This window comes from Podarcis gaigeae, assembly GCF_964106915.1.
Source record: "Podarcis gaigeae genome assembly, chromosome: 2".
In the NCBI taxonomy this organism is placed as follows: Eukaryota; Metazoa; Chordata; class Lepidosauria; order Squamata; family Lacertidae; genus Podarcis; species Podarcis gaigeae.
The window spans coordinates 112,920,728-112,933,139 of NC_139679.1; the positions used below are offsets into that span (position 1 = coordinate 112,920,728).

At 46.6% G+C, this 12,412-nt stretch overlaps 1 protein-coding gene across 4 annotated transcripts in view; it reads right to left on the minus strand.

The window, feature by feature from the left end:
* LOC310837709 (zinc finger protein RFP-like) overlaps positions 1-12,412 on the minus strand; it is a 34,903-nt gene that overhangs the window by 20,819 nt on the left and 1,672 nt on the right. Inside the window, exons 2-8 of one of the 4 annotated variants that reach the window (XM_083724717.1) lie at positions 11,634-12,062; positions 9,308-9,403; positions 7,310-7,540; positions 6,346-6,368; positions 5,190-5,305; positions 4,725-4,757; positions 1,210-2,902 (exon numbers count right to left, since the gene is read on the minus strand). In XM_083724717.1, the coding sequence (XP_083580843.1) occupies positions 2,412-2,902; positions 4,725-4,757; positions 5,190-5,305; positions 6,346-6,368; positions 7,310-7,540; positions 9,308-9,403; positions 11,634-12,053 (1,410 nt within the window). In that variant the 5' untranslated portion in view covers positions 12,054-12,062 and the 3' untranslated portion in view covers positions 1,210-2,411. Of the gene's footprint in view, positions 1-1,209; positions 2,903-4,712; positions 4,758-5,189; positions 5,306-6,345; positions 6,369-7,309; positions 7,541-9,307; positions 9,404-11,633; positions 12,063-12,412 lie in introns of those variants that run through there. The other 3 variants (XM_083724716.1, XM_083724719.1, XM_083724718.1) reach the window with 3 other exon arrangements.

Below are 12,412 nucleotides of genomic sequence, written 5' to 3' on the forward strand. Positions count from 1 at the left end.
CTGTAAAGCCTAAGAAAAACAATTGTTTACTTGAGAAGCAATCAGTGAGGGAAGAATTGGTTTCCTGTCTCCCTGTTCTCAAACAGTATCTTCTTGCAAACACTGTTGCTCCAGTCCCAAATGTTAACAGGATTTGGGGACAACTAACTTTGACTTTTGAATTCGCCACCCCCTCTCGTGCAGCTTAGTTTCCTTCCTCACCCAGCCACCCACCTTCCTCCAAAACCCCACCCACGCACCCACCCACAACATCACCTAAGTGAAAAGTTACCTGGGACTGTTTCATGCAACTGTTCTATAGCTCTCGGGGTGGGGGGAGGGGGAATAATTCATTGGCATTTTCTTCATCAGCTTTTGTGGGGAGCACTGGTTCCATTATGTTTGTACCATAACGCCACCTGCTTTTATATGGGTTCAAATTCTATATACCCTTCTCTGAGTGCATAACTCCACGAACCCTTTCGTAGGGAAAACAATTGGAGAGAAAAACATGGGATAGGGTTCAGCTGGCCTATGAAATTTCAAGTTGTCCTTGAAATCTTGCCCCTTCAATCTGTTTTATAGGGATTTGGTGGCACCCACGTTCTTAGGAACCACCTGAGACCCCCGGGTATAGGGTGGTATAATAATAATAATAATAATAATAATAATAATAATAATAATAATAATAATGCTTTTTCCAATCACATTCAGTTGTGTCTCGCTGATCTGGGAGATCCTCTTGTGACAGAATGGGGCATTGTTGAAAGAGTGAAGGAATATCTTGTGCCAGCATTTAAAATATTGTTGATATTTGTTCATAATTTAGAGACACACAGGCACCCTCTAGCTGAAGCTTCCGCAATTGCACTGGGGGCCGGAGTGACTGACGGTTGTATCTTTCCTTTTTTACTTTACAAGGTTGTTCTTCACCAGATCTTAAGCTAATTACAGTATTTGTAAGAATGGATTCCAAATATCATTGAATTTGTCCATGGCAAGTCTGCGGTTATATGAAAAGTCGTTTGTATGTTGCGAGTTTGTATGAGTCTTCAAATCCAGTTGTAGAAGGGAGCTGCATTTTTATATTTGTATCTTTGCTGAACCAAGGAAATGGCCCCAGAAATAATTGCCACCCTGTTTGGGAAGGTTTTGGGGGGGGGGAGGAAGTAGAGAGGAACCCCCTACAGCTAGGTCAACTCCCCAATAAGGCTGCATTGCTCCAGTATATTTGCATCACAAATGGAATGATTCCTTTATTCTCCAATGATAAACATTTACTGTTTTATTCATGTTCGGACGTTAAAGACATAATAGTGAAAAGAAACGCCATTATTAATACAGAACTGCAAAAAGAAAAAAACACAAAATACACAAAACAGAAGCATTGCCGAATATCGGATTTCTCTTTCTATGAAAACAACTGCAGACTTTTTCATATACAGGACTCTGGAAACTCCACTGAGTATTAATGAAGGACAGGAACAATGAAACTGAAACCTTTTTTCTGTGAACCTCAAATTTGTATGCAGCCTCGTCTCTGTTCCTGCCAACAATGAATAAGGTTGCACCACTTCTTGTTACCTCACTATTCCAAACTAAAATGAAAAGGTTCGCTTTTTTCCAATGAAAGGACAATATGCCAGTCTTTACCCTCCCTCATACTTAATTTATTCAGAAATTTAGTCTTGTATGCCATGTCCCAAATTGAATCAGTGCTTCATTTGGGTTTTGGGGGTTTTTTTAATCGTTGAGCCCTTACCAACAACAGACTTGCACAAACTACACATCAGGGTAGCAGAGCCATAGTGTAGTTGAAATCTCATCAGCCCCAGAGAGAGCAAGAAGGGGAACAATGTGGTTCCCCAAAACAATAGGAGGCCACGATCCAGATTTGCCCCAAGACAGACAACTTGCAGGGGGGGGCAAGGGGAGAGAGAAGGAAGAAATTGGTGGCTGCACTGTAGGTTTTTTAATGTTTTGCCACACATACCATAATATTATTTGGCACGGGACACTCTCAGGCCAAAATCATACGTGACGGCATTGGCACAGCATATCAGAATCCTTCCATTACAAACTCCCCGTAAAGTGGGGGGGGGGGAGGGCACTTAGAGTGCTGAACCCTTTCCCCATCACACATACAACCTTCCCTGCCAAAGGCACTTTTGCCAGACGTTTTCCCCCAATGTAAGAAACCTACACTGGGGGGTAAACAGCTGGGAGGCTTTTTTGGGTGGGAGGGAGAGGGAAGTCTGACGAGGGTGGGAGGGAAGAGGGTTCAGTGCCTTCCTTCCTTCCTTCCTTCCTTCCTTCCTTCCTTCCTTCCTTCCTTCCTTCTACCCCTCCCTTGCTCAAAAGGATTTGGCCCAACCAAGTCAATTTTGCCATTCTCAGATGGATCTTGATTGCCCCCCAAAGACAAACTCATTTCATTGCCCCACACTGAGCCAGGAGCAGACCCCCTCCCCAGAGAACGCAGCATTGGTGAAAGTGAAGATGACGCTGTGAGAGTCGGCGTCAGAAAAGACCACCCATCTTTTTTTATAGTTCACACACACACAGATCCTCTTGGACTGGAGCTTCTCCAACTTACAGGCTGTATTGCTAGACGCGGGCAATGGACCCAGAGATATTCCAGGAGCTGTGGTTGGGTAATAATCACCAGCGGAAGTCCGGACGATAGCCCAGATCCCAAGACCAGCGTTCAAATTGACAATATTGCATCCCCTTAAAGTCTCGTTGGCCACCCCCACGGCCCAGAACTTTTCACCCCCCACGTTGGCTATCCAGGAATGGGTCCCAGAGGTGATTCTCTCAACTCCCATAACATAGGAAGAACAAAGCAATTCATTGGGAGCTCTGTAAGAACCCCAGGACAAGGTGGAATATGATGATAGTACTAATTTGGGCATGTCTTCACCTGCAAAAGAAAGGAAAGGATTACGGAGGCAGGTCCCCAAAGGAGTTAGCACCTACTCAGCGGTCAGCAAACCTTTTCAGCAGGGGGCCGGTCTACTGTACCTCAGACCTTGTGGGGGGCTGGACTATATTTTTTGGGGGGGGGGAATGAATGAATTCCTATGCCCCACAAATAACCCAGAGATGCATTTTAAATAAAAGCACACATTCTACTCATGTAAAAACACCAGGCAGGCCCCACAAATCACCCAGTGATGCATTTTAAATCGAAGGACACATTCTACTCATGTAAAAACACGCTGATTCCCGGACCATCCGTGGGCCAGATTGAGAAGGGATTGGGCCAGATCCGGCCCCCGTGCCTTAGTTTGCCTACCCATGACCTACATCCAAGTTTTATGCAGCTCTGAGCTAGGAGGCCGCTTGAGAAGCCAACGTACTCCTGGGAAAGTATCCCCTCCCCATAAAAATAAATTCAGAAGCAGAGGGAGAACCACTTGCGTAGGGCATTTGGTTTCACAGAACTATAGAGGTGGGAGTGACCCCAACGGACATCTGGTCCAACCCCCTGCAATGCAGGTTTGCATGCAAACAGTATGGATAGCTCAGCTGGTTAGTGCGTGGTGCTGATAATGCCAAGGTTGCAGGTTTGATCCCTGTATGGGGCAGCTGCATCTTCCTGCATTGCAGGGGGTTGGAATTGTATCCTCAAAGTCCCTTCCAACTCTATGATTCTACTAACTCTGGGACGCGGGTGGCGCTGTGGGTTAAACCAGAGAGCCTAGGACTTGCCGATCAGAAGGTCGGCGGTTCGAATCCCTGCGACAGGGTGAGCTCCCGTTGCTCGGTCCCTGCTCCTGCCAACCTAGCAGTTCGAAAGCACGTCAAAGTGCAAGTAGATAAATAGGTACTGCTCTGGCGGGAAGGTAAACAGTGTTTCCATGCGCTACTCTGGTTCGCCAGAAGCAGCTTAGTCATGCTGGCCACATGACCCGGAAGCTGTACGCCGGCTCCTTTGGCCAATAAAGTGAGATGAGCACCGCAACCCCAGAGTCGGCCATAACTGGACCTAATGCTCAGGGGTCCCTTTACCTTTACTATCTCTAGGTAGGGCAAGGAAAGGACCCCTGTATAAATCCCTGGAGAGCTGTTGCCAGTCACTAAGCTAGATGGGTGAAATGACTTGAGCTTGTATAAAGGCAGCTCTTCACTTCCTGTCATTAGGCATCACAGATTATCTACTTGAGACATCAGTCTGTGCACATGCACGGACGGAAAGGCAAGGGAAGCATGAAAGACACGCAGAGACAGATTTTTGTTTCCTGACACCAAAACACAGCTGAAATTTTTCCCTTCAGTGCAAAAACCCTCCCATATGGGCCTCGGTCCAGTATACCTGAAGGAGCGTCTCTACCCCCATCGTTCTGCCTGGACACTGAGGTCCAGCTCCAAGGGTCTTCTGGCAGTTCCCTCCCTGCGAGAAGTGAGGTTACAGGGAACCAGGCAGAGGGCCTTCTCGGTAGTGGCACCCGCCCTGTGGAACGCCCTCCCACCAGATGTCAAAGAGAACAGCAACTACCAGATTTTTACAAGACATCTGAAGGCAGCCCTGTTTAGGGAAGCTTTTAATGTTTAATAGGTTATTGTATTTTAATATTCCGTTGGAAGCCGCCCAGAGTGGCTGGAGAAACCCAGCCGGATGGGCGGGGTATAAATAAATAAATAAATAAATAAATATTATTATTATTATTATTATTATTATTATTATTATTATATCTCAGCTGCAAAAATTGTTTAAAGATCTGCCAAACCTGGAAATGTACGTTTCTTTTCTTGCGGCCCAGAGAGCACAATGTCTAAGGAAGAAAAGCGTTATGAGAAACGAGTTACTGCTAATACTTGACTCCAATACTTGACAGTGATTGAAACTGTTATCGTGCAAAAAAAAAAAAAAAGGCTAACATTTAGCCGACGTATCCAACCTTTGGTCCTCTTGCATCATTGCCGTTAAGTGTTATGAAGAAAAGCAAGGTAGATCTGAAACCATTGCCAAATACAAATGGTTTGCTCAAATTTTTAAAGGAAGAAAACGTCCTGTACGCAGATCCCTCAAATGCTGAGATTTCAAGTATCTAATGGGAAATTCTAAATGTGGAAATCTTAAATTCCACGCAGCCATTTTTCCTTCAAGCAGTCAATTCCCACCCACAGTTAGACTCAAAACAGGATCAGATGAGCTATATTTTCAAACCCAATTTCTAAAAGTTAACGCAATGACCCTTCGTTACCTTTGAATTCCTTCATGGTGGTCTCCAGAAAAGGATGCATTTTAGAGAATTTCTCAATTCGCTTTTTAAATCCGGGAGGAAAAGCTACTGGATCCACAGCTTTATTTTCATGGCACCTAGGAAGAAGCAAACAGATTTTATTTGCAATTCATCTCTTCGTTCTCAAGTCTCGTATCAGCAATTGAGATGAAGAAGAAAAGTGGGAACACCACAAAAGCAGAGAGAGAGAGAGAGAAAGAAAGAGAAAGGAGGCAGGCAGCAGAATTATCTGCCCAATTACAAACACCTATTATACTCTGAATAAATTTCTATCATGAAATATAAGAAGAATAAAGGAGAAGAATAAAGAGTTAGCTTACATATACTTTTCATATAAAATTTGCAGATGAGATAAGATTATGTATATATATTTCGGTCAATAACCAGTAGAGAAGATAAGAAAACAGAGCAGATGCAACACAATAATACGTTAAGTATACTATTAAATGTCGAGTTAAAAACAATGTAAAATGTTTAAAAAATGAGAAGTATAAAATAATTACATTAAAATGTAATTTTAGATTTTAACTCATTTTTTTCAACCTTATTGTCAATATAAAACACTATTTTCAAACAACCTGCCTAAATTTGGTTAGCATACCCTGTTTAAAATTATAGCTAGGTCAGAAATGCCTAAAACCTAAAGAAACTTGATTTTTAGAATGCTGAATATTTTCCCCAAGCACAGAATGTACATTGCATCTAATAACAGCGTCATTTTACCTTGGCATTTGACACCTGGGATATGTATATTAGGGTTAATATCATATTTTGAGATTGTTGTAGCCTGTCCAGGAAGTGAAGGGCAAGTAAGAAATCGAATAAATCACCATCATAATCTGCTCTGAAATGAAGTTTACAGTAGGTGAATCAGTTATTCCCCTAAAATAAACCTTTTATGTGCATCCTCCCTTCCCCAATACAATAGTTTTACATCAAAGCTACACCACAAAATTTCAGAAAATCTGCAATCCAATGAATAACTGTATTCTGACTGGCATATTTGTTTGTAATACGTAAATTAGATTGGCACATGGTTTTAAGTGAAGCAATCTAAACTCTCTTCGGAGAGACAGGAGATTCATATCAGCCCACTGTGTGTAACAAAGCCACATACCTTTGCAAGATGCTTCTGATATCCTAGAAGGGAAGAGAGAGAATAACATTAATTCAGCCTCTTGCACCAGTCTCCTCCTACATATCGGACAGATGGAAACTTCGCATCGCATGGTCCTATACTTCCCTGATCCCATATCCTCCATTGTCTGCTCACTAAGCTGCAAATTCTTCTGCTTATTTAAGATGGAGGGGGTGAAAACTTGAGATAGGGTTGCCATACTGCAAGAATTCCGAGCTTTTGGGGGGCAATCGCCCTCTGACCCCGAGCCGCCAGCACACACGCACCCCACACACATACAATTTAAAAAACTACAGAAACCCAGACATTTGCTTTCAAATTTGAAAATCCCCCTGGTCGGGCATGTAGACCCCCCCAAAAGAGGACATGTCTGTGATTTTCCAGATGCATGGCAACTGAAAGAGACTGAGAGAGGAGCTCTCTGCCCCAGAACCTCCCCCAGTTATGCTGCTTCCTGAAATGCAGACAGATGGCACACCTGGGATCTTCTACCAACTGCAAGTGATCCCGGGCTATGCTCTGCTGCTGGCTCCCACCACTGGTGCCGCCAGCCTGAGAGCAGATGTCAACTTGCTACCGCTCATGATATATACTGCTCTACACACAACAGTGAGGGCATGTTTGAATTGGGTAGAGGGAGAACTCAGCTGGCCAGTGTTGCTGGTGCCATTGCCAATGCTAGCACAAAAACTCCCTGGATCCATTGTAATTTGGCAGGGTTCATCCATACTGCAGGAGCGGCTTTGCCTGCAAATTCCATCCACTTCTATCAAACCTGAATCATGCAGTTTGATGAAGCTCCAAATCACAGTTTTGAACAAAATGTGTGGCCAGTGCACATCGCTACTGTGAATATACTTCTATAAACCAACAGACAGAGTGGTTGGGAGTACAACCTTTATCTGCAGAACAAACTGGACTATTTAATTGTGTCAACTCTTACCTGCAAGAATTCAGTCGCTGGCTGTTTCTGCTTCTCCTCCAGCTCCTTAATAAGGTCGTCAATAGAAGACATTTCCTCAGAGAGTTTTGCAACATGTTGGTCCCCACAGGATTTAACCCCATCGTCCAGTTCCTTCAGTTGAGCCAGCAGGAGGCGCTCTTGTTCTTCCAGAAACTGGTGCAATTGCTTGAAATCGGCCACGATTTTCTGCCTCTCCGATTCCGTCCGCTTCTGTAATGAGAAAGTCAGGGCCAGTCAAATATATTTAGGTGCTTCCCTGATTTCACATACGCAAACTGACTGGGGCGGCAGTTCACTTCAGCACTGGCAACGGGACAGCGCTTCTTCCGCAACTGAAGAGAGCAGGCAGACTACCTTAGGGGAATCAGGGCAGACTGCATGGCTCCGTTGCACACCCATAATAATATTAGATGCGACTTCTTTCTTTCTGATGGTGGAGCCTGGCTAAAGTGGGAAGAAGAAGGGGTGGCTTTGCTGCGTTCAGTTCTTTTTAAAGGATTAACGAGAGAGCTGGCCTATTTTTTTTCACTCAGGGGCAGCATTCATCCTTGGCTTAGCTTCCAAAGTTTGCATGCCAGCAGTGGGTGTGGTCAAATATGAATGTGGCCACCTTACTCTCTCAAAGGCACATAGCCTCCTGCCAGCTGATTCCTGTCAACCAGCTAAGGTTTTTGCCTTTTCCACACGCATCCAGTGATCAACCCGATGGCCAGGGAAGCAGCATTTATATCACCATCAGGGTGCTGGGCTATAGGGACATGAGTGCCGTTGTGGTCTAAACCACTGAGCCTCTTGGGATTGCTGATCAGAAGGTCAGCGGTTTGAATCCCCGTGATGGGGTGAGCTCCCATTGCTTGGTCCCAGCTCCTGCCAACCTAGGAGTTCGAAAGCACGCCAGTGCAAGTAGATAAATAGGTACCACTCTGACAGGAAGGTAAATGGCATTTCCATGTGTCGCTCTGGTTTCTGTCACAGTGTTTGGTTGAGCCAGAAGTGGTTTATTCCTGCTGGCCACATGACCCAGAAAGCTGTCTGCAGACAGACGCTGGCTCCCTTGGCCTGAAAGCGAGATAGCTATGGCAACGAGATAGCTATGGCAATAGCTTTTCCTATTTCTATTTTTTCTCTTCTCACTGCCCAAGCAACTTGGATGCGCAGAAAAAATTGTTGTGGGTCGGGTAGATCAGGCATTCAAATGTGGGACTAAATCCAGGACACTGTGTAAATGAGGCACAGGCCAATTCATGTTTTGCTAGCTAGGCACATGAAAGGAGATGAATCTCAGAGTTTTCCTGTAAGTTTGCTAGAGAAGACTCTGAGAGACACTCCCACTGCCTGCCTGAGTACACTTTTGCTTTCTGCTCTACATCACCATGCCGGCAACAGAGTATGAGACTATCTGCTAAGTCTGAGCTCCATGCTCAGGCTCCATTTTTAAGCTAGACTTAAGTACGTCTTTGTAACTGAATTACCATTTTAAGCCTGCCTGACAAACCTGCTGTATCTGTTACCCTTCAGCAAGTATTCCGAGTGTGTAAATGTTATTTGTACTTGTTATGAGACGTTGTTGTTATTTTAAGTTTTTAAAAGGGGGGAAACAACAGGAAAATCCAGCCTGTCTTAAAGCATTCTGGATTACTTAAACTAAAAGGAGCTTATCTAAGCTTCCCTTCTAAGCTGCAAAATGATGCACTCTACTGAAACCACAAATGTGAGGAAGGAAGGGTAATATCTAATAAATATATCCAGGGCTTTTTTTAAATCCAGAACTCACCAGAACTCAGTTCCGGCACCTCTCAGGTGGGCACCATTGCCATTACAGGAGAACAAGGGAGGCGTCTGTGGTGAGTTCTGGCACCTCTTTTTTCCAGAAAAATAGCTCTGGATAAATAGCATCTATTCACATCCCAGCGCTCAGAACTAAGGCCTCATCCTGGAAGTATAAACATACTGGAGCCTCTACAGTCAAGTACCTACCAGCAGCTTCTGGCTTTCAGCCTCCCCACTCAGTTTAGAAGTCAGAATTTCCTGTTTCTGTTTGTTCAGGAATTCCAAATGACCCTGGATTTTATCCTGAAAAGAAGGAGGCATTTGAGTTCATTGTTGGGACAGAGATCTTTTTTAAAAAAGGATTTGCAATGTCAGTTCAAGGTTCAAGTACACAAAGACAGAAGAGAGCTGGGGACATTGGTGGGGATCCTCAGGCCCAGTGGCTCAAGACCTCTCTGTCTGATATTCAGGACTCTAGGCCCCAGGCTGCCCCGACCCCCACCCCGCTGTTCATGCTATGCTTCTAAATTACCATATTTTTCACTCTATAAGACGCACTTTTCCCCTCCTAAAAAGTAATGGGAAATGTGTGTGCGTCTTATGGAGCGAATGCAGGCGGGAGGCTCTGCTCTGCGCTCCCTTTAAAGAGCTGCACACATGCTCCGCTCACTCTTTAAAGGGAGCGCGGCTCTTGGGGAGCCTTCCCAGTGGCGTAGCGTGGGTTGTCAGCACCCGGGGCAAGGCAAGTAATTTGCGCCCCCTAACCCGTGGATTTGCGCCCCCTAACCCTAACCCCCAGATGTTGCGCCCGGTGCGACCAGCCCCCCCTTGCACCCCCCACGCTACGCCACTGAGCCTTCCTCCCGCTGCCTGGGAGATGCTCACACGGCTATCCCATAAGCCAGGACAGCAAGAGGCTATCCCAGAAGCCGGATCCCTCTTGCTGTTCTGGCTTCTGGGATTCAGAATATTTTTTTTCTTGTTTCCCTCCTCCAAAAACTAGGTGCATCTTATGGTCTGGTGCGTCTTATAGAGTGGAAAATGCAGTATTTTGCTTATTTACTTATTTCATGAAATTTATACACCACCTGATTCATACCCTCCAACATTTCTCCGATAAAAATAGGGACATCCTATTCCATACCCTCCAACATTTCCCCAGTGAAAACAGTGACGTCCCCTCCAACATTTCTGTGATGAAAATAGGAATGTCCCAATTGCAGAAAACAAAATAAACCCTTTAAGCAGTTTATATTTTTTAAAAAATATAAATAAAGCTGCTGTGGTAGCTCTCTCGGCCCTTGGGATGGGGAAAGGAAAGGTTGTGAAGGTTGCACATTGCAACCCTCCTTCAAACTTTGTACAGGTGTTTGGAGGTGGAGGAACCCTCTCCGTCACCCGGGGCGGTACGCTGAGGGGTGGGGTGAACTGCGCGGCAGCCCGATCAGATGCCTGTACGGACCCCATGCGAGCAGCGCCCATACTGACTGTGCGCATGCTCTTCGCCGCTCCACAGCTGAGGGGAGGCAGCGGTCAATCTTGTCACCCCCTGTGCTGGTCCCGGGAGGAAGGTTACCGTTGGCGTAGTCAAAGTCCGGTCCTGGGTCACTAGCCTGGAAACAGTTCACAAGGAGCGGGGCGAGGTCCAAAGCAGGAAGCCAGGCGGGGACAGGAACACTGGAGGGTCAGGTGTGGGCCCGGGCAGGAGCAGGTACTCAACAACGTTGCTCCCACAACCTGGGACTGGGCTGACTGGCCTTTATCTGCTCTGAGGCCAGGGGCGGTCCCGGCCCCCAGGAGACCCGCCTCTCTTGGCCTTAAGGCGAGCACTCCTCCTGGGAGAAACCAGTTCCCTCCGCCTCTCTGCCCTAAGCCTCTGCAGTTCAGGAGAGGCTGGGGAGTTACTGGACCCAGGGGGAGACTCTCCTTCCTCTGGCAGGGCTGGGAGAGGAGCACCTGTAGGTACTGTGTCCTTAATCACCTCTGGAGCTAGAGTGGAATCACCTGGTGCCTGCTCCTGAGGCTCTGGCACAGGTGCAGGCTCTTCAGATCCAAGACCCTGCCCCAGCTCAGCCGGCCCTGGAGGCGGGGACTCCTGTGCAGGCTGGGATTCCTCCGGTTCAGCCTCTGAATTGGATTCCCAGGCCATCACCCCCCCCTTCCAGGTGGCACCCTGGGTGGCCCGCCCCCTCCGCCCCCCTTCGTACGCCACTGCAGGTGTCCACAATATTGAGCACATAGCATGAGCCCCTGGTTGGAGGCAGCATGATTCCACTAACAGTGGCTGGAAACTGAAGGAGGGCAGATTGTGCTCCCACTCAGTTTCCTGCTCCAGGGCTTCCCATAAGCATCTATCTGGTGGACCAGTGTAAGAACAGGATGCAGAATTAATGGTCCCTTGGCTCCATTCGGCAGGACTCTCCTTATGTCCTTACAGCATTTGCTTGGGATGCTCAACGAGGGTCAAGACACTTAAGGGAAGCAGATGGATGGGTCCCCCGTTCCTCATACCCTCCCACTTTCCATCTCCTACCTGATACTCCTCAAAGGCCTCCTCCTTTGGGATCACCTTGTGGTCCCTGTGCTCCTTGGATTTGTCGCACACCACACAGATGGGGGCTTGGTCATCTTCGCAGAAGAGCTTCAGGGGCTCCTGGTGTCTCTCGCAAAACCTTCCCAGCGCTTCCGCTCCTCTGGCCATCTGAAGGCTGAATTTCTTGGCTATTTCCACAATGCTGGCCAGTTGCCGGTTGGGCCTGACATTCCTTTGCTGATGAGGTTCCCTGCACTGGGGGCAAGAAGCATCTCCATCTGATTTTCCCCAAGTCTCGGTGATGCATGCTTGGCAGAAATTGTGGCCGCAGTCTACGATCACTGGGTCTTTGAAATACTCCAGGCAGATGGGGCATGTCGTTTCCTCACAGAGGTTCTGGACTGGGTTGCCTTCTGCCATTGTGTCTCCCTGAAATGGTAACGAAGGCTTTAGTTTCCCTTTTCTCATTTCGCAACACTCGATGGGCAGTTCCCTCCCATTGAAAGAAATGTGTAGATAAACCTTTATTGTGTAGGCAGAGATTTACTTAATCTAATACTAAAAATGGGTTAGTGCTGCAAGTTGAAATGGACTGTTCTCTGAAATTCCAAATGTGATAGCAAAATGATAACAGTAATAATAGCAGCATACGGAACCCTAAGGTAAAGGTAAAGGGACCCCTGACCATTAGGTCCAGTCGTGACCGACTCTGGGGTTGCGGCGCTCATCTCGCTTTATTGGCCAAGGGAGCCGGCGTACAGCTTCCGGGTCATGTGGCC